Source organism: Crassostrea angulata, chromosome 1 (assembly GCF_025612915.1).
Source record: "Crassostrea angulata isolate pt1a10 chromosome 1, ASM2561291v2, whole genome shotgun sequence".
In the NCBI taxonomy this organism is placed as follows: Eukaryota; Metazoa; Mollusca; class Bivalvia; order Ostreida; family Ostreidae; genus Magallana; species Magallana angulata.
In genome coordinates, this window is record NC_069111.1 from 37,644,419 (window position 1) to 37,665,632 (window position 21,214).

At 32.7% G+C, this 21,214-nt stretch overlaps 3 protein-coding genes and 1 long non-coding RNA gene across 4 annotated transcripts; all 4 read right to left on the reverse strand.

Annotated features, from left to right (window-relative positions):
* Nucleotides 1–1,012: 1,012 nt before the first annotated feature.
* Nucleotides 1,013–3,716, reverse strand: LOC128158435 (acetylcholine receptor subunit alpha-like). The gene has a single exon (XM_052821274.1). It carries the CDS (start codon nucleotides 3,608–3,610, stop codon nucleotides 2,150–2,152), a length of 1,461 nt encoding a protein of 486 aa, XP_052677234.1. The 5' UTR covers nucleotides 3,611–3,716; the 3' UTR covers nucleotides 1,013–2,149.
* Nucleotides 3,717–4,859: 1,143 nt separating this feature from the next.
* Nucleotides 4,860–6,752, reverse strand: LOC128158534 (neuronal acetylcholine receptor subunit beta-3-like). The gene has a single exon (XM_052821413.1). The coding sequence runs from the start codon at nucleotides 6,376–6,378 to the stop codon at nucleotides 4,930–4,932; it is 1,449 nt and encodes a 482-aa protein (XP_052677373.1). The 5' UTR covers nucleotides 6,379–6,752; the 3' UTR covers nucleotides 4,860–4,929.
* A 1,264-nt stretch (nucleotides 6,753–8,016) lies between these two features.
* LOC128162911 (cilia- and flagella-associated protein 410-like) lies at nucleotides 8,017–12,459 on the reverse strand. Its single transcript, XM_052826333.1, has 6 exons — nucleotides 12,354–12,459; nucleotides 11,686–11,751; nucleotides 11,160–11,383; nucleotides 10,491–10,770; nucleotides 10,107–10,197; nucleotides 8,017–9,883 (listed from the first exon to the last, which is right to left on the reverse strand). Exons 1-6 carry the CDS (start codon nucleotides 12,443–12,445, stop codon nucleotides 9,776–9,778), a joined length of 861 nt encoding a protein of 286 aa, XP_052682293.1. The 5' UTR covers nucleotides 12,446–12,459; the 3' UTR covers nucleotides 8,017–9,775.
* A 6,341-nt stretch (nucleotides 12,460–18,800) lies between these two features.
* LOC128162433 (uncharacterized) lies at nucleotides 18,801–20,255 on the reverse strand. The gene is made up of 2 exons (XR_008240665.1): nucleotides 19,976–20,255; nucleotides 18,801–19,166 (listed from the first exon to the last, which is right to left on the reverse strand). It is a non-coding gene; the product is annotated as an uncharacterized LOC128162433 (long non-coding RNA).
* Between the last annotated feature and the right edge of the window lie 959 nt (nucleotides 20,256–21,214).

Consider the following 21,214-nt stretch of genomic DNA (forward strand, 5'->3'; position numbering starts at 1 on the left):
TATTTTATATGATATTGTATCATGATATTGTTATGTATAGTATTGTATATTATGATACAATATTGTAATATTATATTGTATTTTTAATTTATTATTTTATCACATGATACAATTACATAAGATATTGCAAAATATTATATTGTATCCTATGATACAATATTGTATATTATATAATATTGTATCATACAATATTGTATAATATGATATTGGTTTCAGTAATATAGAATTATATCACATGAAATTGTATAATATGATATTGTAATATTATATAATATTGTATCATACGATATTGTATGATATGATATTGGTTTATATGATATATTATCATATCACATGAAATTGTATTATATGATATTATAATATATATTATTGTGTCATATGATACAATATGTATAATATAATAATGTATTTTATAATATTTTACTTTATTCTATAATATTGTATCATTTGATAAGATACAATGTTGGAATCAAATTATATTGTATTATATGATATAATATCATATAATGTATCAAATATGTTTCAGTGTCATTTAATACAATATCATACTATATTATACAATATAATATCATGTTTCAATGTTATGTTGTATTATGTAATATGATATTGTAATATAATACTATATTGTTTTATATTTTATGATATTGTATTATGTGATCAAATACAATAAGGTATAACACAATACAATGTCATATCATACGTTACAATATCATATCTCATTATTGTTTATTACGGTATTTTATTGTATTATATGATATATATTATAAATATGACATGATGCAATATTTCATTTTATATCATTGTATTGATTAACTTATGAACATATGATTATCATAAAAAATTTTATCAGATGATATACGATATTTTGTCAAAACAGAATCCATGAATATCCAAGATCATAAAGTATGATTTTCATATAAAATGATAAAGGTGGTCTTATGAAGGTGATGTCTCATAAGGGTGATGCTCCGTCTCGGTGAGCTTAGTAATCTATGATTACCTATGTTTTTAATATGGTTGGCGATATTATATAGTGTCTATTCACGATGTTAAGTGTTGAACAAATACAAAAAATCCTTTGAATATCTTTCTATTTTGATTTTTATTTACAGTGTGTAGAATGTTTTCTTTCGATACCATTTTTACAATTTCTGCATAATAATCTAAATTGTTTATTTGATTTAAAACCAAAAATTATATCACGTCTTTATTCATTCACTTTAAAGCAAAAAAGCAAATTACAATGATGTGAAAAGAATAGTAATATAAGGCATAACATTGAATCTAAAACAAATTCAAATGGAAATAATAAAATAAACAGATAAAACAAATACAGAGAAGCATTTGTATATTCATACATTTACATTTTCAACTGTCTTTGTCTGTGATAACATTAGGAATAAATTTGAAGCCTACAACCCAATGGTTTCATAAAAGATGAACGGCACAAAATGGGCGTGAGTTCCAGCATAAACGACAACGTAGTAATACATAGCATGTGCTACATGAAAAAAATCGTTGTTTTAAAAAAGTTTAGAAATTGGAAATAATGTGAATATAAGTAATGAGGAATCATTCTTTGAATATTATGTGGTGATAATTTCGGGCGGAGCGTGGGCAAATCTATCATAAAGCCCATGGATTAGACTACGCCCCGACCAAAATTATCACCTCATAATACTAAAGAATGATTTCTTATTCCCTAAATAGTCTTATAATGTCTTAATCAAGAAGGATGCTTTTTTAGGAGGTATGGGGCATATTTACGTACACATGTATCTTTATTTTCCAAATGCTGTAACATTAACTATACATGTAGTCTCACAGGTATTTTTTCATGATTTTTCCACAATCTCAGTTTTACCTGGTAGTGCACTAGCTAGATCAAAGCGTCAGGTACTGATTTGCAAATCACGAAGGCTTGTTGGAATTTTTACCCTTATAAGACTGAGTATTGGTCATATATTGAACAGTTTGAAAATTTTAGAACAGTGATTTTGTTTTGGTTTTAAAATAGTTTTCACTTATCCCGGGTCCATTAATTTCGTAAGGGGTCCCATACCACCTTAAATTACAAGATACTTAATTCTGTATGAGGTTCATGTTGTAATGCAAACTTTTTCACTCTTCGGCATTTACTCTGAAATCCTCATTTGGGTATTTGGGAAGGACCTATACACAATCCGGAGACATCATCAAAACAGACTTTTGTGGAGTTCAGTGGATTGGTTCGACAAATGTTCGACTGGAGAGTGGGTTCTACGTTAGCAGACAACTTGGAGGCAAGGTAAGCAAACAGGAGAATCTCTAAAACAAGAACAATAAATGTCACGATCATGCAAAACCTCTCTATTAAGAGAGCAACCCGTTTCCACGTCACTTCCATCGAAATCGCGTTCGAACTTTTGATGGCGTCATCTTTAGACATGCGTCGATCCTCGACCGACGACTCGTCTAATTTGTTGTTTTGTGCGACATTTCTTTTGTAATTGTTGGCAATTTTACGAGAACATGGGTTGAAGAAAAAAGTTACGATTCGTTTGATAAGGAATGGAATCGGTCTTGTTTCTTCCCGCTGATTCAGCATCGCCGTCAGAAAGCTTGAACATGTGATGAAGGCACTCAGAAGAAACTGAAAAACCAGGAAATATATGATAAGCGGAACCGGGTTTGACGTTTCTGGGATTAACCCCGCCACGTAGATGAGATAAACCGTGAAAGACAGAAGAAGAGCAACGCAAAACGACAATCGATCCTCGGGTACCGCCGGAATGAAATAAACAACGGTGTTTAGCAGACTGAGCACAAATAAAGGAACAGCAATGTTCAGGAATAGGTAGGCCGGTCTGCGAATCAACTTAACTGGAAAGACGAGGACTCGGCGTTCGTTATTGTGTTCCTGGCCATAGCGACTAGGCGCAAGGTCCAGATCACATGGCTGCATAGGAAAATAAATCCATTTCGCGTTATCGTAGAACACTTGAGTCTTTTCCGGCATGTTGGCTATTACCGTCGAAGTGAACACGAACTGAACGGAGCATTCATGTTCATCGAACGGAAAGTTCTCCAGATTTGGCTGACAATATGTGTCTGTTTTCACCAAGCCATCATAATAGAGAACGCCAATGTAACCAAGAACCGCAGCTTCATTTCCTTTTTCCTTAAAGATATCCATTTCACCTAGTGGGTTAAACAACCGTATATCTGGTCTCCAGATTTCTCCTAGTTTCAATGATAAGTATGAGATGGTGTAATTAATGACCGACTTTTCTTGTAGTATTGCTATGGTATCGGTATCCCACTTCAAGCGCTTGTCGCTCCATAACATGAAAATGGAAGAAAGAAGTTTCAACTCTCCGTTGATTTCGTCAAACCTTTCTAATCTGGTTACTTCAAACCGTAATCCAACTCTTGTTAGAGGTTCATCCGAAGCCTTATATCCACCGTTCTGACTAAAAAGTTGGTTTCGTAGGTTGGACGAAGCGCTTAAAAGTTGAACCTTTTCATTTTCTTCGAAATTGAATTTTTCCGACAGATAATCCACAGAGATACCGTAAGAAAACCTCAAAGACGCACAATATAGAAGCAGTACATATTTTAGCGTCTTCATTTTGAGACCTGATTTGCGTCTTTTTAGAGATCAGCTGCCACCAGTACCGTTGAAATTGGAGAGCTTTCGTTCGTCACACTACAAGTACCGGTCAGCTTCAGGTTGAATGTGTCTTGAAAATGGAATACAATTCATCATAATTTAAAGTTTAATACCACAGTGTAAGATAAATAATTAATAGACCACTAAGGCTCAAGAGAGTATCCCACAAACGTAATTTTGAGGTAAAATAAAAACATTTTCAGTAAAAATTGATTGACTTCTAATAAATGAAGCAAGTATAATTAGAGGGGAAAACGAAAAATGGACAAACAACAGGCTCGATCGAGCGTACTGTGGTGCATATCAATAAATTTCCTGCATTGTATTTATTCTGTGCAGTGAATGAGGTATCCCTTGGGATTTGCCCCTGGTGACACATGACCTGCACTGATACGATTCTATGTTGTTATATCAATTGAATGTCATAATTTCTATATTCGTGGTAAAGTGTGATACAAAGCACCATTAATGTAATGATTATTTACCTAAACCGACAGATCAGACAATATAACGAGTCTGTACGAAAAGCCTTGCATCTTCGTCTTTTCAGAAATGCATTTGACAGCATGGTTACGTTGTATACAGTCGAATTATTTTTCTATAACAGAAAAATATGTTGCAGGTTTTTGAATCTGAATGTAAAATGTTTTAAAACGCTACCCCCCCCCCAAAAAAAAAAAAAAAAAAAAACCACATTAAAAATGAATGTTAAATGAAACGAAAAAAACAATATTTTGTTTTCCAGGTTACCGTTTCTATCAAAATTTGTCGATTTCTTGATAAATAAACATACCTGTCAATGAAAACAATTGATATCAATGAATGATTTCATTTCTAAGATTTCCTCTTTCACACCTCCCCTCTTCATACCCGGAGAAATTAACAGGAACGAAAATACCTTTATCCCGGGGATTTATGATGGTAAAATCTGCAGGTAGTTTTTTTTTATATTCATTCCGAAACAGGACACCTCAAACAATTTTTCAATATAATCATCCGGGTACTTTTTGTGTCGTTTGCAATTTCAAATCCCCACAGACATATTTTTATTTGTGGCTGTGTATTGAAACTTAAAAAGCTAGAGAAGGCATTTCAAAACGGAGAAAAATTTGAATTGATTTTGAAGCAAAGGCATTTATGATTATCGAAATATTTAGCGAAAAGTAGTTGAAGCAGAAACTTGAAAAAAAAAACAGTAGTACTTTGTAATTTTTAATCAGCCACAGCAAGATATCAGTATGTCAAAGATATGAATAGACCACCTCTTTTCAATTCTATCAACGAATGAGGTCAAGGGATATACACTCGGTTACGTTATCGATACAAAAATGTGACGTCATCTCTTTCATTGGGTTGGTCCGACAAATGTCGGACTCCAAGGCAGGATCCACTGACGAATTAAGGAGGGAGGCGAGGTACGCAAACAGCAGAATTTCTAGGAAGAGAATGATGGTGGTTATGGTGAAAAACATTCTGTCCACGACCGTCGAGATATTGTTCCAAGTGATATTACTGGAAAGAGTTTCATCCGATGATGTGTTTACGTCATATTTACTCTTTAAGTCACACTCGTCCGTATTAGTAAGTTTTGCGTCATTAGTGTTATCCAGCTCTACATCTCGAACACGCTTTCTTTGAAATCGTTGGAATGCTCGAAGGATTACACGAGGAATCTCTTTCTTCCCTTGTTTTTGATTAAGCATGGCTGTCACGAAGCTGGAACAGGTTATGAAGGCACTGAGCAGAAACTGGAACAAAAGAAAGTATATTATCATCGGAACGGGGTTTGAAGTTTCCGGAATAAGTTCCGCCACGTAAATGAGGTACACTGTAAAGGAAAGCAGCAGGGCAATAGAGAAGGAAAGCCTGTCTTGTGGAACAGCGGGGATGAAGAAGACGACTGTATTCAGGATGCTGAGCATGAACAGAGGAACGGCTATATTGATGAAAAGGAAAGAGGATCTCCGGATGATCTTAACCGGGAAAACAAGAACTCTTCGTTCTTTATTGTTTTGCCTTCCGTATCGACTTGGTGCTAAATTCAGATCACAAGGTTTTTGTTGGTAATATATCCACTTCGCGTTATCGTTGAATAGCTTTGATTTCTTGAGTGAATTGGTAATAACTGTTGAAGTTGCTACAAATTGAACGGAGCATTCATGTTCGTCGAATGGGAAATATTTCAAATTTGGTTGGCAGAATGTTTCCGTTTTCAGTAAACCGTCAAAAAAGACAAACCCTTCTTCGTGCACGACGGCTTTCTCATTTTCTGTCCCTTTGAATATGTCGTCTAACGGATTGAACAAACTGATATCTGGTTTCCACAATGACTTTAACTTGACATCTATGTATGCTACAGTCAAAGACAGTTTTGTCTTCGCTTGGTATATGGACATACTGTAGGGATTCCAAGACAGTCGAAGATCGCTCCAGAATATAAAAACAGAAGATATTAGCTTTAAATTCCCTGCAACTTCATCGAACTCCTGCAATTTGGAAACTTCAAAATTGAAACCCACCCGTGTTATTGGATCATCGTCATCCTTGTACCCAGATTCGGGGCCCATGATAGAGTCCCGGATGTAGGCAGTGTAATTCAAAAGTTGGCGCTTTTCTTCCCAATTGAAATTGAATTTCCATTTCTGATAATCCTCGTACTGGCACATGGAAACGCACACTTCGTTAACAAATATGAAAAATAAACCTAATCCAACTTTGTTTCCCATTTTTTTTTAACATTAAATCTCGTGAATTTTATTCGTGTTAAAATGATTTTGTAAAAATTTCTCACCACATAATTTCGTCCTTTTAAGCACCCTTAGAAAGGAGACATCCAAATTCAATATTTGATCGGGTTTTCAGCGGTGCATTAGACTAAATTAAAAGGAGAGACGCGGCTCATCATTTAATCATAATAAACAGAAATTGCTGGGTCGTAAATTTCATCAACCATCAAGAAAGGTCATCAGCAGTACACAACAGTCGCCGTCCATTACACATATAGTAACTAGGTCTGCTCAGTCAGAAAGGGTGGTGAACTTTATTTAGTCGCAAAATTCCCGGCATTTATTTTCATTTTTATGATAAACATTTGATCGCAAATAACACGTACTGCTTGAGGGCTTCTTCCATCTTCGCTAGCCGAGGAGTTTCCGATACAGTTCAATCACCACAAACAATCCGACTGTATAAAAAAAAACGTTGAGTTTTACCCCAAACCAATGGCTACAACGTGTTAAGCATTTGGTATTGAGGTCAGTAAACCACGTTCTCCTGCGCAAATTGATTACCTGATCCAATTGACTAGTATCCACTTTTATTAACACGGTTTGCAATGTGCTTTGATTCTTCAAACTATCGTCGCTGCTGCATCCATTTTACTTTCATTCCTAAAAATCAGTGTTTCCTTCAAAGGATTTCTTTGCTATGCTACTTAAAATGGGCCCTTAAACGTTATTTGTTGTATAATCCGTTGGGATGTTTTTTCGTTAAAGTAGAAATAAAATTGTGACAGCTTTCATACTAATTTCAAAGTTATGGTATTTTTCTTTTTTCTTCTGAAGGTTTCCTATATTCTAATGTAGCCGCCACTCACCCCCCCCCCCCCCCCAACTCACCACTTGTGTCCTCTCTTTCTCTGTTACTTAGTTAATATGGTATAACTTTAAATTTACAGCGATGTAACGTCTTCTCCCTATTTTTCTTTTTAGCACACAGGCACATACAAACATGAAACTCTATTTGATGGCCAGTTTTCATTCTCTTTGCATGAAGTATACTTTTAAAGGGGTTTCTATTTGAAAAAAATATGAATTCCAATTTGAGCATCTTAAATTTCCGACATCCATAATTTAACAACCTTACCATAATTATAAAAAAAGCTTTTTATTGACTACTAGTATTTTGTTCCGGGAAAAAAAAACCCATATTTTAAATACCCTAGCTCATTTCCATTAATTTCCTAATTATTTCCCATAAAATGTAGCTTTCATTTTAACAAACCTGAAAGCCCATTACTAAAAGATGTACATGCTTTGTATTAAGTATGGCTGAAAAGGCCATGTGGTTTCGGGTAAATGAAGATAATGTGAAAATTAATGTGGAAATAAACTCCAAGAGACGCGAGTCAATTTTTTTTTTCACCAGAGAAGCTCATTTAGGCATTCAGTTCAGGTTTAATAAAAATGTAATGGAAAAACTATTTCATCATGAAAAATGATCAAACAATTTGATCTAAGTTATCTAAATTAAAATTACAATTTAGTTTAAATATATACCGGTATTTATACCGATATTCAAACAAAAAGAAGAGCAGTATACAGTTTATCCCGCTGACAATAAGTTTTCAGATACAAACAAAACAATTTGATTTTGTAAAACTTTATTAACGCAGCTTTAATGATAAAATGATTTTCATTCAATGTAATTCACAAACCTACATATATTGACACAATATCTTTAAAACCCAACAAATTGGACGGAACTTAGAAAAATCACATAAACGGAAAAAAGATTATGAAGAATCTTGTAAAAAAACAAACAAAGGGGAGATCAGGTTGAATCATCACGTATCTGTTTTATGTTGTACCTAATACTCCCTTGTTTTCGTTGAAACAATACACCGTAATACTTAATATCTTCAATAATAATCATTTTGATTTTTGTATCACATTGATATCACATATATTTTTTACTTATAGTCTGTAATTGCAAGAAATGTAGCACATTGATTAAAAGAAAACCTGTGAAAATGTAATCTAAAATGTTATTCAATATTTAGAAATACTAATAAACAACTACCGGGTATAATGACCTTTAGCAAGGGTAACCCTTTCTGAGTAATAAAAAAAAACAAGTCAAGTCACTAACCCTTTATTTTTTTTTTCAAAAATCCTAAATTCTGTGCTTGAATTTTTAAATATATCTATAAGAAGTATGGACTCATTTTGTTACAAAAAATTACAAATATTAGTAAAAAAAAAGAAGAGAAAACATCAATGATAAAATCGTAATAAAAATCAAATATGCATAACTCCTCCATTAATTCAGGTTTCTCATTATGAGAAAACTGTACATTTACATTATGTACTTCATTCACACACTATCAACCAGTGTTTTGCGACACATATATTAATCTAGAAAGAGCATGGATACTGATCCTATTGGGTACCCTTTACCTAATCCACCCCCCTTCATACTTCTTGACCTTCAATTAACAACAAAAAAATACCTCCACATCTTTTTATAAACAGGTACACTTTCTGAATTTCTTTATTTTTTTTTAGCACCACAAGACAAGTTTATGAGAGTACATTATAATTTTTCCCCTTTACTATCATTTTCCTTTTGTATTTGTCACTTGGTATTTGCTTTCTAAACAGAAACAGAGATGGGTTATTTTCTAGGCAGCTTGAGTTAAAGCTGGAAGAATAAACACATTTTAATTGTTTAAATCAATCATTCATGAATATACATGGCTAGACAAGTGCAGTCCAATACTATTATTGAAACAGACCCAGTAGTCAAGAACACAAGAAGTGACAGGTCATATAGACAATTAGACATTGCTTTAAAATGGTTAAGACCGTCTGAAAAAATGCTAAATTAAAAAAAAGTGTTTAATCATCTTGAGGTTTTAATTAAATGCACAATATTGCACTTGCATCACATACATGTACATACATGTATACTGTATGTTTGTTATGACGTTGTACTTGTGTAAAGTGCCATCTTTTATTACATAGAAAAAAATTCTATGTTACTTTCTGTTCCTGTTAATGCACACTACATTTGTAATGCTAAGGTGCAAGTTTTATGGGGATATATTTCAGAAAATTTTAAAATTGTAGAAGTAAGATATGTACCTATGTATTAAAAAGAATATCTACAATGATATTTTTCATTTGCTGATAATTTTGCAACCCTTTTCTTATTGTAGATTGTAGATGTTTTAACCAAACAAACACTTTCAATGTTACAGTATTTGGTTTTCTTTTCAGGTGGGAATTTTGAAAAATATATTTTTGATATCAACCTTTGAATTTTAAGTGCTGGAGAACTAAAATATGCTATTTGTTTAAGTTAGACAAAATGTTCTAGGAACTAGTAACTTTTTCATACAAATTATGGGTCACTGTGTAGCATTTTTTGCGTGGCACTGTTTACAATCTCCAAACTGTCTTTGTCCAGTTCCCGAATTAGAATGAGCACTGCTTGTAACACATGGGCATTCTGAAAGACAAAAGTTTCAACATAAGTATTGACATAAAGATAAAGTTTTGTTAAGTGTTAAGAACATGTACACACAAAATATTTCAATATAGCTTAAATAATAAAAAATGCTTTTGCTATAATTCAACATATGTTTATCTCTTTAAAAAAACCCCGTTCTTTCATGCATCATACTTTGTATAAGATAGTGGTAGTAGATTTGAAGAAACCAGGAAACACTTACCCGTGACTTTTCAGTGGGCTTTTGAACAGGTTTAGAAGTGGTAATCTTCTCAAATGGCAGTGGTTTCAATCCTAGCTCTTCTCTGATTTTGCTGGGAAATAAATGTTCACATAAATTGTGTAACAATTCTAAGGATGCTTTATAAATACATGTAATATACTAAGACACTGACATTTTGACATGTTCATTTGACCATCTGACATATTTGATGAGAATCACAACTGTACAAGCATTACATATAGAAAAGATAGGAATAATGTATTTAAGAAAAATCATCCTCACCCTTTTATATTATTTAGAAATACTTGCATAAAGTACATTACATTTAAATCAACTATTCATCTATTGATCAGAAATATTGTTACATCATTCACACAAACTAACTTTGTTTCCTCCCAGCTTAGAGTCACGGGGTCTAACAAGGACTGCTTGGGTTTCACAGGAGGTGGTTTAGGTTTGGTCTCAGGAGTTTTCTTTACTGTACCATCATCTGTCTGTTTGTCTTCACCTGTAGCATTTTCATTCATCTCATTTTCAATTTCCTCTTGGTCCCTTCCATTTTCAGTAAATTGTTCCTCATCATTTAGTACTTCTTCTAAATCTTCAGGGGGAGGTAACTGATCACCATTTTCCTCAGCTTCTTTTCTTTCTTCTTCCGATACCACTGAAAAGGGATCAATTTAAAAAAAAGATATTTTACAAGCATCAATAACAATGAAATGTTGCATTACTGTAATGAAAAATTTTCTTGTTATTTACAAAAAGAACTCAGATTCCATGATATTTAAAATAACCACGTTTACCTTTTATTTCATTTTTTTCAAAATCTTCTCATTATTAAATGCATTACATCATAAAGCTAAAAAAAATCTCATTGTTGTAAAAAAAAAAAAAAATTTAAAAATAAGAACTCACTGTATTAATAGATCAATTGCACTTCTATACAGTGTAAACTAATCAGCTGGTCATGGGTTGGTTGCAAATTTATGATCCTCTAAACACAAATACTTTGATCCTAGCAAGTTTTCAATCCTACAGAAAAGAATCACATACCGACATTGTCAAGTTTCTGTAGATTTGGAAGAGTGCGTAGAACTGTAGCTCTGTAATTCTTTCCTTCAGCACAAGGGTTATCAGCTAGCCATAGATTCCGCAAGCGTGTCAGGTTCTTTAAATAATGTATTTCTGAGAGATTTTCAATTTTATTTTTCCTGATGTATAGTTCTGTTAGCTGTTTACATCGTGCAAAATCCTTCAAAGTTGAGATGCTGTTTACACTGTATAAATAATCAAATGTTACGGTTAACATAAGATTACCAAATCATACTGATGTAGCATTCTTTTATTGCTAAACTCTTTAAGCACTAACGTTACTGAAAAATTAAAAAAATATGTTTCCATGCAGTCAAAAAATTATCCCATATAGAATTTACAAAAAAAACCCTTTTTTTTATGTAGGCATTTACTTGTTAGAAAAGACTGACATGTATTACTGATGAATGAAAGATTGTAGCTACCATGATACACAGCTACTGCTAGTTAATTAACCAATAGCTTCAACACATACAGTAATACTGACCTGACACTACAGACTTCTAAATTTGGCATACTCCTTACAACACTTATATCACTTATTTCTGATCCCCTGAAATTGTAAAACAAAGGAGTTTTCTCAATACAACAGTTGCTTCATGATATTCAGGATGCATGATGTTTAGTAATACATACATTCCAAAAACTCAGTAATTTTTTAGTTTTGTAGATACATGTTTTGTGTTGACCTCAGATAAAATCCTAAAAACTTTGAATTTCTGTATGATGTTTGTTTTAGTTCCTGTGAAATTTTCCAGATAAAAACAGATGATGTATCAATGAAGACATCTTGGATTTTTCTGTCCATTTATCAATTTGAATTGTACTTTATTGACAAGTAAGTCTATTTTAATTTCAAATCACCGAAAAGTGATGGAATTCTAGCAAAAATTTGGGCAGATTGTACTTTATTTTTTTAACATTGTTTCGAGCAAAAATTAAAACATTTGACCGTAGTGAGTAAAGTAGGTCCTTAAAGGAAAAAACGGAACATTAAGGGAATAAAAATGTTACTGGAAGTGGAATGCATTTTCTCTTGTTGAATCATGTTTAAAACGGTTTTCAAATGACTTAGAAACAGTATTCAATTACCATATAAATCACTTTCAATTGCTTAAATCATCATTTAGTGACTAGGCTTTCATAAAAACATACCAAAAATTTAGCTTTGTAACACCATCTAGATCGACAGCTCTAGTTCTTGCCAATACAAGACCCTCTGTCAACTTTTCTTCCTCGTATTCCATTCTGTTGTTTTTACCGGAAGTGATGTTTGTATAGTTAACTCGTACGAAATTATTTCTAGTGAATATGAAAATAACTTGTCAAATTATAACAGTTTTATTTCTGGGTTACTTCATGATGTGATGCTGAGCTCTTACCCTTAAAAAAGAAATACACCCCACAAAACATAAAAAACAACGACAACAATAATAAAGCAGAAAAAAACAAACAACAACCACCACACCCCCCTCCCGCCAAGAAAAACAAAAACAAACAAACAAACTGAAGTAACAAACAGATAAATAAAACATAAAGTTTTAAGGGGGGGGGGTGGATTACCAAGCATTTGCCAGAGTGTGCAATTAGACACCGCCCCCAATCAAATTAGACAACGAATCCTTGTTTATTAGTTAAGAATTTAAAAACCAACGCAGAAACGTAATTGAAAACTTAAAACTATTACAATTTATTAGGACCTTACACCCTTGTTCAAATGTGTGGCCAACACGGTCGTAGAGTTTTTCTGTGGTATTTTTATAACGCACGTTATGCTGGTAAAATAGTGTGAAAATGCCTCATCTAGAAACACCTTAGTCTAAACTGTAATAACCTAAACTGTAAACTGTAAAACACCTTTGTATTTCAATTTTGTGTTTGTTATTTATTAGACCATGCATATAACTTTTTTTTAATGCGTAATGTCAGGGTGCAAAGTCTTATCAACCCTCGAAAAAATTGAATTTCCTATGAACTGAACACACAATCGTCGCATCCTTAAAAAAATAGAATTGCAAATTATTTATAAAAACGTTACAGAATTAATTGATTTCCTTCCGATAGGGAGAACATATGCACCTAGAGGTGGGATTTTGAAAATTCAAAGCATTGGAGATCTGGATGGTCGTGGTTAAATTTAGATCATACTTGCAGTGTATTTCTTTCAGATAAAAAGCTCTATATATGCATAATTTAAATAAACAAAATATAGACGTTTTAGGCAAATCTGATAGGTAATTTGATGACCATCCCGCCTCCTTAACATTTTTTATAACCTATGACTAACTAGGTGTGGTAATAAAGAAGAAATACAAACGTAATTTGAATATTGCATACACAGGCATCTCTCATTTCTCAAACCGCGGACATGTAATTACTACGGTGTACCACGTCAAACACCGCAACACTTCTGTCCAATCTATATATACGCTTGACAATATTGCTGTGTTGGATTAAATTAATTAATACATTTGTACAAACTTGTTGTTTTTCATTTGAATCTCGATAAAGGGAACAAAGGTCGCATGAAAAATTCAGTTTTAAAATCATTTTAATTTATAAATTTGACGCTTGTAGCTAGGTAACAATGTTAAAAACAAGGTGAGAAAAAAAAAGAAAAAAAAACTTAGTGATTCTGGAAATAGAAATATTCATTTAAAACGTATTACCATACTTTGTTTTTGTTTGTGTAAAACAGACTTAATTTTTTTTAACAATTCCATTGAAGAGTAATTCAGCAGCATAAAAATGTCGTTGCTAAGGAAATATAACTTCTGTTTTAAAAAAAAAACAAACTCATTCAGGAATTCTTACCTTTTGAAAACGTCATTCTGTTTGCTAAAATGCAGCTTAGATTGACGTTGCATGCATGTAAGCGGAAGAAATGTTTGGTCATCCAATTCATTTATGTGTTACGAAAATTATTTTAAAATTTTCAAAATTACCTCAAAAACTCATTCAGGAATTCTTACCTTTTGAAAACGTCATTCTGTTTGCTAAAATGCAGCTTAGATTGACGTTGCATGCATGTAAGCGGAAGAAATGTTTGGTCATCCAATTCATTTATGTGTTACGAAAATTATTTTAAAATTTTCAAAATTACCTCAAAATATTGAAATTTTCATAATTTAATTCATTTTCGTTCCCAAAGCAACGGTATTGAATTTTGATAAATAATGCTTCATTGCATAGCCACACAAAAACCCCCCAAGAAATAACTAGTACAAATATATAATTATATGTTTAACAAAAACTCAAAAATATACTCTGTACATTATTTTTTAGGTGTTGTTTGCCATTGCAAAATTTTATAACATTAATTTGCACTAGAATGGTTCTGTAATTTGAGATTTCACAATATTTCTATAAGATTTTTTTGTTATCTTGAATATCTGAATTTATTGCAATTACTCACAAATTGTTCAAAATCGCTTAAAATGGTCATTAAAAAATTTTGCTACCATGGTAACCGGCCACTATCACAATGCATTGTCTCGCATCTTTTTATGTACAAAATTTTTATTAAGTTAATTGGTACCTATGCATGGCGACAGCATTTTGATATTAACACGGAATTGATCTTAATCATTTTATTCAGTCGTTTAAAAAAAGACAGTAAAACTAAATAAAATTTATGTAACTGCTGCCGGAAAATTGTTTATTTCCTGTAATACCCTTATATGACTATATTTGAGTTGTCTAAACTGACATTGGTTGCTAGAAAATTTGAATTTTCAAATTAAAATAAACTCAAAAATAAATGACAAATATTTGTTGTTACGCAGTGAGTGTGGGGCCTTTATGATTGTACCAGTAATGATATATGGCCTAAAAAAGTCTTGAACACAATTGCGCATATTTTTTTTTCTGTTTTTATTTAGGCTTTGTTACAATGTACATGAAACTTTTACGTTTCAAATAATCGAATTTTCTTTTTAAAATTATATTTGATTTGGCTGTTTCAAAGAAGAAAATATTACAAGATACTAGAATATATAATTACCTATTCAGCTGATGAAGATATTGCAAGTTAACTTTATAACATGTATTTTCACGTAATACTCAATACACGCCAGCTAAAATAAAACTTATTCAGCGTTTTTCATAATCAGAATGTTTTATACCGTTAGCTTGACTATAAACCATTTTGAAACCTTAGCAGTCTTCCACAATCCGTTTACTTTTTATTACGGTACTTCACAACAGTCTTGTGAAATGCAAATCTGTATATCTCTGACAAACATCGAAACAGTACAATCTGTGCGTGTGTACGTGCATGCATGTGTGCGTTTGCCCTTGCATGCATGCATATATATACATGTATATATATCTCAAAATTTTATAAGCTTTCGCCGCCTTGTTTTTTTAATAACAGATATTATAACCAAAATATGTCGTATATAGTTTGTATTATTTCTTTTTAATCCGATTAAATAAGGACAGTTCACGTAAATATGTTGAAATAATTTTTTTGTTCAGTTGTTTTTATTTAAATAAATGGATATAACAATAATATGGTTCAAATAAACGACCTGCAGCTAAACTGATATTTTGTTTAAGTGTGCATTTATACATGTACTTAATATTTGTAATATGAGATAAAACGGTGGTACGATTACGTAATAAAAGTGCACGACTATTGTTTGGCTAACACAAAACGCCGTATCTCGGATTCGTAGGAATGATTTTGCTAATATTTATGGTTACAGCTTTGCATTGTACAATTTTATTATAATTTCAGTCATATTACCTAACTTGGTATTTTATTGGCACCAATGCCTTTGCCTGCACAATGCATCACATCGTGACGACAGACTCCATGTAGAGGCGATGTAAATGGGGTATTGAATTTAATATTATATAAAAAGAACCAAGGATCAAATTAGTTATCGTTTTATTCTTTGAGACTATAAGGATACATGTATAACAGGAGCAAATCGTTTATAATAATACATGTATTTCTATCGGGTCGCTTTCGGCCTTAGCAAGATGGATGGGTAAGGCGTGTAAAATGCCTATATAAGGACGGGTAAGATACTAAAAAATTACAACAGAATCAAATCTTATAATTCTTTTAAAACATCATTCAAAACAATGTGTATTTCACATAACATCGATTTGCAACCCTTCAAATTTAGGATATGTTGATATAAATTGGAGTATGCTTATAAAAAAAAACCCAAATAGTATCCCTTTTTTATAACTTCAATACCTTTTCTTTTATAGATTGGATCTGTGCTCCATGTTTGTCATGGTCTTAATAAGGTATAGTGGGAAAAGAACCAATTTCAATCAACAAAAAACGTGATGAGATGGCCCAATATACATTAAAAATATCATTTAATTTGTATCCCAACAATTTTAGAAAAATGTTATTCGTAAATACGTAGCTAAAGTCTGATAGAGCATTAAACAACTAATTTTGCTGTGACAGAAAGGGATCAGCGGTTAGAGCACGGGCATTAGGGAACCTTAAATAACTAGGCTTTTTAAGTTATGGGTTCGATACATCCAAAACGTACGGCAATTTTCTTTCTTATCGTTTGCTAAAATATTCAATACTATACATAATTGGAAATTGTGCTTTTGCAAACTTGAATTATAACATTATCAAATACTAATAGATTTAATTGGGTAAAAAAAATGGAAATTGTATTTTACGACTAAACCAAATTATAAGCATTTGCGCCATCTTTTCCCCCATCTTATTTTGATTTTAAGAGTCTAAATATTTGTAAATGACAATTGACTCATTTTGTGACATATCTTTTTTGTTTGTACAACAACCTTTCTCTGTTAATACATACTAACCAATATTAAAATTTTCGACTAACAGGCAATGAATGATTCCAAATAGACCAATAATGGCATATGAATGTGTATTTCTACCATGTTGTGGAAAAGACATCTTGGACGCTTACATTATAACAAGACACGTCTATAATTACATCATGAAGGTGCTAGTACGTGCTTTGAAAACCAGACGAGTAGCATTGTTTTCAAATGTGTGTGCGTGTGTGTTGAAAGGGGAAGGGGGTGAAGACCTACCCTAATATCCTGGCAAGGAAACAAAAACATAGCCCACTGGCCTTGACGGTTACCTGAGTACCATAGCCCTTAGATTGCCATGTCAGAGATTCTCATGTTTGCATTTCAAGCTTCTTTTTTTTAAAGTCTAAACCCTAATCTGAGACTCATACATGTGTGTGTGTGTGTGGGGGGGGGGGGGGGAGGGGGGGGTCAAAAGTCGAAAGAATATTGGATGGTCTACATTGATGTTCAATATAAAGCCATATTTATCACCCCTTCACCCCATGGCAAAGGTGGTGAATTTTACAATTTAGATTAGGACATTATGAACATACCAACAACTTAATCGCTCACGATTGTGAAAGTGCAGAAGAAAATATTATCAAACCAATACATTTTCACTATGTTGCCATATTGAACCCATCCTAGGACCTGAACCCCCCTGTCTCAGGGACCATGAAGCAGAGGGCTTCATGGGCATCAAACTTACCAAACATTTAGTTTTCCTCAAATAAATATTTGAGCAGAGAAAAAATATGGTCATGACCCCAGACCTGAATTCCTCTCCCAGGGGTCATGGATTTCACAATATAGATAGAGAACTTCTTGGACATCATGACCATGCATTTGATTTTCTCAAATGTATACTGGAGTTAAGAAGAGGATGTAGTACATTTTACTATATAATCTACTATAACCGTATAATTGTTTACCCACATGTGTGTGAGTAGAAAAAAGGAATTAAGTAAATTTGGCCTTTTTTGCATATTTAGCCTCGCCTATTAGGCCTCAGGTGTGGTAAAGCCATAAATTCCCCTTACCATTAAGATTCTTTACACTAAAAATGGTAACGTTTGGCCTTTTAGTTTTCAAAAAGAAATTAAACAAAACATTTTGGGTGGCATTGCGTTCCAATAAAGGATACATACAATAGCGAATAAGCTTTCCCCATACTTTTTTAAAGACTGTCCCCAAACAATTGCGGAAAGGGGTCGTTAAAAATGTTGTTTTTTACAAGTAAAAAAAACGCCGGTTTCAAAATACTTTTAAACTTCAGCTAAAACAGTGTGAGCATTTGATTAAATTCAGTCTTATATGGCATTGTTCCTTTCGCATATTGGTAATGATTATTGGGTCTATTTTCTGGCACAACAGTTTTTTTATCACCTAGCTCAAAACATCTCGTTTAATGGCTGTGTATCTATTATTCATATATATCCTGAAAACATGCTGTTATTCATATCCTGACTATTAAGAGCGATAGTTTTGAATTCAAAACAATGGTAGTTAGATACGTCATTCAGATTAACATATAATGGTTGAAAACTCTTTCCATCACTTACTAACGAGTTCATATTCATTATATATCAGTAAAAATTATCTTTTAGAATTAGTTCTATTTTTTTTTACGTAAGTTTTACAACGTAAACTTGAAAAAATCGATATCCGAAGACCAATGACTAAATGGTGATAATAAAATGTTTGAGAAAATATATGAAATATTACACTTACACACAAAGTTGATCACACCAGATATTAAAATTGTAATGATTGAAAAAAGCCCAAGTCTGATCCAATTAAATAAAAAATAACTTTATTGGCCACTGTAACATGAGATCAAATACATTTTCGATAAAACATATTCCTTCGCTTTCAATTTTATGAACATGTATCTTCATTCTTCACTTCCGAATGGCATCTGCGCATGCTCGTCTGATCTTACGGTCACACATGCAGCAATATTCAAAAGAAGGTCCATACATTTCCCCACACGGTCCACACACTGGATTCAAAAGCTTAAACTGTATCAACGGAATCTCATCTTGGTCGCAAGGTTGACAAGGTAGCTTTCCTTTTACGTCAACTATGTATTTGGCACTGCAGATTACAGTAAAGGCAGCAAGAACAATCAAAGACTTCATTCTAGCTCTTAGCGACCTTCAAGTTTGAGAAAAAGAGAATATTTCATTAAAAAATTGATTCAAACCAGGAATAGATTACTTCTATTGAAACCAAGATCTACCAAGTACGATTTCTGTCAATTTTTTTCCAGGTAAGTACAGTATACTTATATATAAAATGTGCCTTTCCGATGCACGAATTACAGGTACATGTATTTATATTTTTCTTTATTTTTATAAACGACTTTTGTTAATTATGTTTTTGTATAGATAACTTTCAATGGACTTATGATAAAATTGATTTCCATTTATGGAATATCATGTCTGCATAGCACGCTTTTTTTTCGCAATAAATATCACCGTAAAGAAAGTAATAATAATGCATCGTGTTTTTTTTCTATTGCTATGGAACACAATTACACCTGAAAACCCGACATACATGTGTTATGTCGGCGTGAAAAGCTAGATATATACGAAGATTATTTTTTAGTCCAATAACCCTAATTTGTGCGATCGATTTAATACACAATGTGACATGCACATATCACAGAATGAGAAACGGTGTTAATACTTATGCATGACATTCTAATTTTTGTTTGTGCGTTTTAAAAACTGTTTCATTTCTTCAGGCATGTTGAAGTAAAATTTAACACGTTTGCCCCCAAATTTCTCGAAAAGTCAAAGGAAAAAGAGCTTTCTTTATATTTAACTGTTCTATAGATATCCTGTCTGAAATCTTTAAAAGAATGAAACAAAAAATAGATTTACAAAACAAATAAAACCCCTAAAGTAGTCAACAACCCACATAAGCGTAAGAGTGACTTAAAACTGAACAAAACTACTTACTTTCGTTCAAACGTTCTTTGATTGTTGTTCTAGGAATCTGGACGCGAAACACACTACGGTCTCTCTGCTTATATAGCTAACGACCTTCTGATTGGCTTATCCATCACGTAGAACCGATGGCATGAAAGCTCCTAAGTGCGCGCCTCTTAAAGGGGAGTTGCTGATGAATCGGGGAATAATTCTAGATCCAACCGTCTTGTCACAGGCAGGTGACTTGCACATAGCAACATAACAGCCAATCTATCGTTATTGGAAGGAAATTAAAATCGTAAGTGTCTGCTTCAAGAGGTGATGACAAAGTATCTAACATGGCGCTCTGACGCGAGATTGCTTTAACTTCTCGGTCATAAACTGTCGTTTTTCCCCTTTATTTTTTAACAGGCTAAAACATCGGGTAACTGACCGACCGGATTGTGTCAAGTTGACCCAAAATCTACGCACATTTTTGAAAAGAAGTATCGCCCGCTTCATTTAAACACTTACAACTTCCTTGCCTTTTTCTTTTGTCAAAAGCAAATGATACTGTTATACTGTATACATATACACAGCAAAATAATGCAAAATAACGACTCAAGCAACAATAGAATGTCAACACACAGAGAGAGAGAGAGAGAGAGAGAGAGAGAGAGAGAGAGAGAGTTGTTTTTTCGACATAGAAAGAAAAAAATATATTTAAGCTATAAACTAATCTCATGTGAAAATCACACTTAAAATAAAGCTATTTAATTTGTCAGTGCACGATTTTTCACTTTGGAATATTGAAACCTGTACGAAAATTGTGTTTCCACATTTTACAGCCCACCTTGAGATTATAAAAATACAACCTAGCGAAAGATTCTTTCACGCAAAAAGAGCTAAATGATGAATGAGATTTAATCACACCAGCCGCTTTGGTAAGGGAAGTGTTAAATAAAACAAAGATCGGAACAGCCCTTTAAAGAAAATAATCTTTCTAAAAAAATAATAAAAGTGGTCAAACCCTAAAAATTGGAGATTATAATTTGTGCAATGAAAAAAACCCAAGGTGTTTGTGTGTTCAACTTATCGTAACGATCTACAATGTAGAATGCATATTTTCCCAAGGACCAGTAAAGGGTTACAAGGTGAATCCACATATTTTGTATATGTAAAAATAATAGATGAAAGTTCAAGTGATTCATTTGCAAGAGACACAGTTAGGCTAAACATGCAACGAAAAGTCTTTTGAAAATTTGTCTCAATTCAACAGGAATTCGAAAA